The 8,446-nt window shown below is 43.3% G+C and overlaps 1 protein-coding gene across 5 annotated transcripts; it reads right to left on the bottom strand.

Annotated features, from left to right (window-relative positions):
- Positions 1-108: 108 nt before the first annotated feature.
- Positions 109-7,699, bottom strand: LOC135921024 (uncharacterized). 5 transcript variants are annotated; one of them, XM_065455320.2, is made up of 7 exons: positions 7,451-7,699; positions 4,190-4,379; positions 3,910-4,119; positions 3,755-3,805; positions 2,449-2,568; positions 2,094-2,147; positions 109-2,008 (listed from the first exon to the last, which is right to left on the bottom strand). In XM_065455320.2, exons 2-7 carry the CDS (start codon positions 4,377-4,379, stop codon positions 1,845-1,847), a joined length of 789 nt encoding a protein of 262 aa, XP_065311392.1. In that variant the 5' UTR covers positions 7,451-7,699; the 3' UTR covers positions 109-1,844. The 5 variants fall into 5 exon arrangements, with proteins under 5 accessions (XP_065311392.1, XP_065311393.1, XP_065311395.1 ...); XM_065455321.2 differs by lacking the exon at positions 7,451-7,699 and adding an exon at positions 4,965-7,423; XM_065455322.2 differs by having other exon boundaries at positions 114-2,008; positions 2,449-2,544; positions 7,451-7,691.
- Positions 7,700-8,446: the final 747 nt, after the last annotated feature.

Genomic DNA, 8,446 nt, shown 5'->3' with positions numbered 1-8,446 from the left:
ACTGAGCCATGCAACTCAGTTGGAGAAACCCATGTCCATTTCTAGTGGAAAGTCACTGTGGCCACTATTATGATGTGAATTCATGTTGCTAAGTGGTAATTTAATTTACTTATATCATTTTTTTAGTTTTTTTCTAAAAGTGCCCAAGAACAGCTATTATGCCTTAATATTGTTGCATTTCTGTTACACAAAGAACACAAAACCAAAAAATAAAACATCTCAAACAACAGCGGTACAAAGTGCAACAAAAAATTGAATTAATCAAATACACGAGCCAGATAATGAGCAAATAGTAGAGCTAATATATCAAGATCACGATGCAAGGTACTTTATTGTGTTACAAGAGATTGTTATAGCGTTAGAGGTGCAAGAGGAATTCACATATAAAATGCTAGGATTAAGCAATTTAGGGCGAGGCATGCATAACGTTACAGCTCACAGTAACTGCGGACAGGAGAAGTGTTTGTGAAGTAATCACGGTATTTCCGCCTTATTTGTAGGGGTCTAATATTATACATGCACAGTACACACTCGTAGGCATAAGATACACGGCGTCCAAGAAATGGATTGTACAGGACACAAATGAAACATCACTGAACACATACAATTTTTGCAACATTAGTCAGTCAAATTAATACAGTTCCATACAACAGAACTAAACTTTAGCTTCGAGCGGACAAACAAAGAATACGAGAGAATAACACAGCTCACATTCGTAAACTCTTTACTCTATTTACTCGCATAATGATCGCACCCCTGAATTTTGTTGTCAAAATTTGATTTTTTTCTTTCCCGTGTAATGATCGCACCCTGAACTTGTCACAGCGATATGTTGTGTGCCAAGTCTAGCTAACGATGATCGCGCTTACCATCTGTCGAATGCTATGTGAACAACTCTTGAAGACATACCAAGTGATCTGCACACACCCACCTTTCTCTTTCTTAACAGATGCCTCATTTCATTCCTTTCATCACTTTCCACACTTCCTTGAAAAAAAAAAAAAGCTACAACCAAACTTGTCTCGGCTTTATTATTTGTAGGCTTCATAATGGTTTTGGCGCCTTTCGATTCTTTTCGTATGCACTCGTAGGCACGCAACAAATCGCGAGTAGCAACAATAGTAGTCACGTTTGCACTGATACGTTAGAAGTGTACCCTATTAATACACCGACGCTCGTAACGCAGCTAAGATATTCGCCCACCCTTAGCAGAAACGTGCCATATTAGGATAGCAGTGAAGACAAATGCTGCAGTTTCCACAGCGTGCCCGCCATGTGTTTCTATGTCACTGGCAGCTAAGCGTGCCCCTCTCTGTTTCTGTCCTCTCAAATTGGACATGGCTACGCTACTGTCGCAAACTTGCCAATATTAACGATATTATTCATTACTGATACGGAAGAAACTGTTTCAATGCACGTTAATGTACTCACAAGAAGAAAAATAATCCCGTTCAGCTTCCTCCGCCGGCCACCATTTTTGTTTTGGTGTCCCGAACTGACAGCAGCAGCTGCCTGCTTGTCATCCCGCAGCAAATGCGGGATGAAAAAAAGAATTCTTTTCGTGGGAAATTTAACCTGAATTGCACCCCTGAATTTGCATAAATTTTTTTGACAAAAAAGTGCGATCATTATATAAGTACGGTCGTCTTTGATATAAGGCCTAACTTTCTGTAGAATGCATTAACGATGCTTGAAGCATGTTCTTCGAAAGTTAGCCGGAAGTCAACCAACATTTTTGAGTCACGCTTACAACTCGCTCTTCTCTAAGGAATGTTATCAAGTGAGTATTCGGATAGTAAAGGGTACATTCTGCGATTAAAGAAATCAACATGCGGCACCGCCTCTCAAGCTGCTGAAAATCGGTGAGGTAAAAGCATACCTTGAGGCAGGCAGACCTCAGCGCTTGGCTTCTTATGGCTGCCGGCCCTTTCTGGAGCATGCCTTAGCCACGATTTGATGGTGTCTTCAATATCGTTAGTGCTGCCTTCTGTCATCCGTCTTGCAGCAACTGAAATAAGCAAGTTCCCACTAATGGTGGGAATAGCAAATATAAAAATTTTGTAGTGAAGTATTATAGTACAATGAAAGCTTACTATTGTTTGAAAGTTCGTCAGGGGAACCTGAGGGTACACAAGTCCGTTGGTCACCTGCACAGTAAAGAATAGTGAGCATTTAATGCATGCTTGTACTTTGCACTAATATCAAAGGCTGTCACATTGTGGGACCCCAGCCCATTTAACATTCTACCAGAACTGCTCATCTCCAGGTTGTCGCTAGCAGCTGCAAAGTGCATTCCAGTTGTGAAGTTAGGAACAAGCCACAGATACATCTTAGAAACTTTTTTGGCTTACATACACATGAAGTTAAACATATGACAGAACTGCCACATTAAAAATTATAGCCCTTCACTGAAAAAAAAAAGTAAAAGCAAGATTTATCAAAACTCACTGTGTGAGCTAGAGCCACCTGCAGTGTGTGATCTGGAGCCATTTGCACTGTGTGAACTAGGGCCACCTGCACCACCTTGCGGCATGTCATTCACATCTGCAGAGAGTGATTGCAGTGAACCTGTGAATGCATAGCTATAGTGAACATATGTCATGTTATTGATACACATATATGGTAGACATTCCATAGGATGCTCCAAAATGCAAGAGTGCTAAGCAAATGATTGCAGTTGCAGTCTGCATTTTGTTTACATGTTCAATATCATAGGTTGGCATACCAACTCATCAGTGCATTGACTTGCATTCTCTGTGCTCACTTTACAGGCATGATGTAAAGTTTTAGTGAGTTCACAATTTGCTTGCAACACACCATGGACATTTCAATTTTATAAACTCATTTCTTTCTTTTCATGGTGTTTTATGTCCCAAAGCTACATACCATCTATCAAAGGCACTGAAGTATGTTTTCTGAACTTGGGCCGCCTAGGGTCCTGTAATGTGCACCCAATGCGCAATGCATGTGTTTATGCATCCCGCTCCAAATCATATTGCAGCTCAAAATTGAGCCTGCAACCTCATGCCCAGAACAGTTTCTTTTTTACATTCTAAAGGTGTAATTTCACACCTGCGCATAGCTATGCAAATCGCTCCTCTAATACATCAAGACAGTTTGCAAATGAATTGTAAGAAGGTAACCTCAAGATTTAGCATTAAAACATTCAATGTACATAATAAATAATGAAGCAAGTCAGCTAACTATATGACATGACCCATTATCCAATTCAAAACTAAATCATGCTGGTTTATCAACATAGCTGCCAAGAGCCTACTTCTCACTTGAACAGAAGTTTAACACCCTAACAGCATAAACTGAAATTCAAACAGGAAATAACTGGCCAGAACGCTTGCTTTACATTGCTATATAGATGTGTCATGTACAATGACTTGCAAGTCTGTTTATGAGCAAACAGTAGCCACAAGTGTACGTTCTTTAATGCGGGTGAACCTAGAAATGAAATAATACACTGCTGTCACAAGTGCTTAGGTTTGAATTTATGCCAAAAGTAGACGTTAGGTGGCCATGCAAAATGAAACACAAACCAAAATCAACAAGGAAACGTATGACCATTCCTTGATTTGTCAGCCCGTATGTCGAAGCCCTCACAGGTGACAAGAACAATTCAATTAATGGCTTATATTACACAATGGGGAAGCACTTTATTCTTTGTGGATTAGGAAGCTCAAGCTAAAATAGATTTGCACTGTATTACCATTGAGGCACTATCTATAAAATGTCAGTCACATACCTTCAGACTCTTCACAGCTGTCTTGCTGCACTGCAGAAGCAGAAGAGAGGCCTGGGAAATAATAACTCACCAGTAAGCAAAATATATTAAATTTACTTTTTAACTGCTAAGTGTCAGGATACCATAAGTAGTAGAAACAAGTATTTTGAATTCACCTAGTGGGAAGTTGCTTGGTGGAGCTGGAATTTGCTTGCTGGAGCTTTGCTTGGCCTTCTTGGGTGGCGGTGGTGTGTCAGGCTCATCCGAGTCAGACCACTGAGCTGGTGGCCTCCTTGTCCTTTTTCCTTGAGACATTTCCGATCCTGTGCCCAGGTCTGATGTATACTGGCTGTCATTAAGTTTGGCCCTTGCTTGTTCATATGTTGCTAAAACAAAAATTCAACATTCAACTGATTTGTATAGAACAAAAAAGGCTTTTATGTACACGATACATACCAAATACCCCTTTCACTGCTACGCTGTAGCACTTCCAGAAGGTGTCTGGAGGTACAGATTTCTTTACTAAGGATGTCACTCTGTTGCCTTTGAGGTTGTCGGGCCACGCACACTTGTCACCCTCCACCCAGGTCACTGGCACCACCTCCACCTGTTTGTCCTCAACGAACTCAGCGATCACATAAGCCATCTGAAAAATGAAGCGTCAGAAGTATTCAGTGGTGGCGAAACAAGGGAAGCCTCTGCCTGGAACCAGTGAAAAAGCATTTTCCCAAGGGACTTGCCTTCACCATAATGACATGTCTTCTTTAAATGTTGGCTGCAGCCAAGGACAGCCGTTTTACTAAAGTTCAAGTATTTCAAGCCCTTTGGCTAGTTTGAACGTCGGCTGTAATAAGCCACATTATGGATCGTTGCACCTATGGACCAACTATCCCAGCAGCAAGTTGTGATGGGAGCGGTATGTGTCACCAAGCCATTTAATCTTAGTGCCAGTCAAAGGCCATTCCCAATGAAATCCGATTATCCTTGCCCAACATGATCTGGCTCTCCATCCTATGCCTGCGAATTTTCTAGTGGCATCCTACTACTTTGTCGAAGTGTCCTACCCTTGGCACTCATTTTGCTACTCTTATAGACCAGCTATCTGCGCCAAGCATTAATCAGCCACCAGGCTCAAGACCACAAACCACATATGACAGGCATTTGTCATGAACAGCCAATAAATAACCTTGAAAATAAAGGCATAACATGGCAGCATTCTGCCAATACTAACCTGTGGAAATATGGTTGAGCAGAATAGGACTGTGCGGTGAACTGCCCTACAGTGAGTGTGCACAGGTTAATTACAGGATTATTTGAGGCTTATTTCTTTCATTGCTCACTGTTACCCTCCTTTTCACTGCATGTTTCACAAATAACTAAACGTTACGTAAGGTAAGCCACTAAGGGCTGCAAAAACTTCAGGATTATTAAACTGCACTACACCAACCTCTATAAATTTGCAGATATTATTTGAAGTTTCTGCGAATGCTAGCTAAATCTAGGCCTTTAAATTGTGTGAAGCTCTGGAATAACCAGAAACTTTCCATTCAGTGGCAGCTTCACCATTTTTTGGAGGTTGTGCAGGGACCAAGGCTTCAGGCCCGATAGCCCTGATACAACATAAATGCCCATTCTGGAAGACTCAAAGGGTAAAGAATAGAAATCTTCCTTGATGAGAAACTCTTGGCCAATTATGCATGGCTGCTTAGACCCTCTGATATAGGCTATGTTTTTTGCCAGAACAACATGGCCATCCTGTGCAAAGCAGTTGTCTCTTTTAGACAATGCAATTGTATATGCATCCCATGACAGCCTTTCATATTCAGGAGGGCAGCATTCCGGCAGCAGTTCTCCTCGACTGTGAGGACGGCTAAAATGTACAGGAATTTCATCCCATGTCTGTCTGCGTGTCCAAGACTGGCTCTCTACCATCCTGTTGCGCAGCTGCTCCAAGGGTTTTCCATGCTTGCGCAACTGCCTCTTGAGCACCTGCATGTTGTTCTCAAATGGGAAGGCACTGAAGGAGTCTAGCTCTCCATGTATTTTAACATCAGAAGCAAGATGTATGAGGCTGTGCACGTTGAAAGAAACATGCTCGTCACCATACAATTCGCGGAAATGTGAAACAAAGCATCTCAAGAGCTCATCGGCATAACCAGCATGCTCACGACACAGCTCCTTGTTTGCAAGTATAGATAACGACGCATGGAGCAGCAAAAAGTGCTGGTATAGATCATCTAGAAGGCAGAACTTGAGAAGCAACGGGCCTGTGTAGAATACAAAAAGTCGGAACTCAACCGCCTTCCAGCGGTCGAGCTCATCGAGTCCGCGTGGCCTACGGGGAAATTCACTAGGGATGTGAGGATTTAGCAGCTTGCTCTTCTCATTGAATGTGTGCCTATCCAGAGGTCCCAAACGAACCCGCAGTGGTCCAGAAATCCACAACTGGAGCAATTTCCGCATGACACCCAGTAATGCAAGATGCATGTAATCAAGTGGGAGGTCATTTACAATGTCAATGGGCAGGTCCAACAGGCCAGATTCTCCCTTGTGATGTTCAACATCATGCTGCTCCCTGAAACTCTCATCCGTTCGTAACGGACACTCCATGTCGCAAAATACTACTTTTCCATTGATGTAAGATCCCTCGACTGTACACTTTGCGCAACCACTGTACCCTCCATGGCCTTTTGTCATAGTAACGAAAGCTCGCGCTGGAGCATCACAGATGACCGAGGCAACTGTCACCTGAACAGTGTCGCCATTGATATTCACACCTTGCACAAGCAAAGTTTGCAGCTCTCGAACAAAAGGCCTCAGGAAATCATTAGACGAGGATGGCTTAGACTGTCCAGCAAACGCACCCACAACAAATGGGGGCACATTGCCGCAACCACGGGGTAAGCACTGTATGGGCCACAGTTGCATTTTGGAGCTCTTTGACAAGGGGAGGCCATCTACATTAAATGAGAGTGGAATTACAGCTGGCAGCTTTTCTACATGAGACAATGAACGCTGAAGACCCACAGCAAGTCCGAAATGACAATACTTTCCTGGCGCCAAAGCACAAATGGGAAATTCATCCAGGTTTTTTCGAGGGGTCTGCATAAGTGTACGACCATCCTCCGGTAACTGATGAAGTCCCCTCTGTGTCCTTAGCGTCTTCAGCAAAGCTGTTAACGCCCTTCTTTTGATACCATATTCGTTTGCCCATTCACGCAAGGAATCCTGCAGTCCGTCATGTACGCTTGTGCGCTCTTCACTATCACTTTCACTACTACCAGACTCAAGATTGACTTCTGCCCACTGTTCCCTGTCATCTGCGTCTACGGACGTGAGGTCTTCGTAACAATGCTCTTCAAATCCCGCGATTGAGCGATTTAAGTTTTCTAAGCTGTTCCCACCGCTGTCACGTGGTGCTTCGAGAGGTTGAACAAATGCTATTTGCTCCGAGTCATGCCGGCTACTTTCACAACCCCCCTGAACTCCTTCTTTCGCAAAAACATTAACTTTCCTTGTCTCCCTGCTTGCCTTCTCGCAAGCACGCCTGTCGGGTGGTCGCGACATTCAGTGCGTAGGAAGCGAGAACAAAGCAGTTTCACTTGTACGCAATAGGCCTACTAACAATTGCCCTAACCGCACTTTGTGAAGAGAGTCGGTACAACCCGCGCAGAAACTGGCCCTCGGATCACACGCACGGAACAAAAGATCTCTCACCGTGTTTCCAAAGTGCAAGGTCGCAGTGCGTCAGTTGAAAGGCGCGCGAGAAAGGCACCTGCATTCAATAATATAAAACGCGCCACGGCACCCGCAGAAGCCAGCGAATCGGCTCGCACGTTTCGTGACGGAGCACGCATGGGGCACGTTCGTCGCTTTTCGCACACATTGATGACTATGACGATTGAAGGTGCATATTACAAAAGAGTAACGTAAACTACTGAAACCGAAATGCCACAAAGCCTATTAAATATTCAAAATACCTTCAAAAAATTTTAGTAGTTTGAGCAGAATACAAATTCGCATAATTCATGTTGCTGAAATAGAATGAAAAACAGTTCTAGTACGACGGTACGGCTTGGTGAATAGAACAGGAACATCGGTTTTGTTAACAATACAAACATTCATTTGCTCAGAACAGAACAGAATAAACGCGTGGACGATAGCATACTATTTTTTATAGAATGATGCCCTTGTACTCCACACTGTGGACGGTGCGCGAGGCCGCACATAAAGGTAAAAATCCGCACGCAAGTGCTAGGTCAGATTTTCTTTAGCCCGTGTTCAAAGTCCGGGTTCTTAAATAAAAAATTAGTGAATCAGCGAATTTCGTCTTTTCCCGAGTGTTCTACCTAGGAGATTAATATTATGGCGGCGGTATATATATATAGCTCGATTTGGGAGATATAAATATTGAATTAAATCATCGTAACCATCGCCTGTAGCTTCGCATCTGTGCATGCTTATGTCCAGGGCATAAATCAATGGACGTTGCAAGGCATTCCTAGGCGGACATCCGGGGGACGTACACCGCTGGTCAATCCATAAACAAACATCCTCTGGACGTCCACCGTATCAAAGTATGCGGACATTATGTTACGTCCCAAGAACTAGGTCCCCTGTTCGTACCACGGATATTGTTTTCCGGACGTGGACGTTCGGATCTAAATCGGATATCCACTGGATATCTGTGGTCCATTGGGATGCGCAACATGC

Source organism: Dermacentor albipictus, unplaced genomic scaffold (genome assembly GCF_038994185.2).
Source record: "Dermacentor albipictus isolate Rhodes 1998 colony unplaced genomic scaffold, USDA_Dalb.pri_finalv2 scaffold_160, whole genome shotgun sequence".
Lineage (NCBI taxonomy): Eukaryota > Metazoa > Arthropoda > Arachnida > Ixodida > Ixodidae > Dermacentor > Dermacentor albipictus.
Note: the sequence above shows the minus strand (reverse complement) of the source record. Positions and strands in the feature narration are given on the sequence as shown.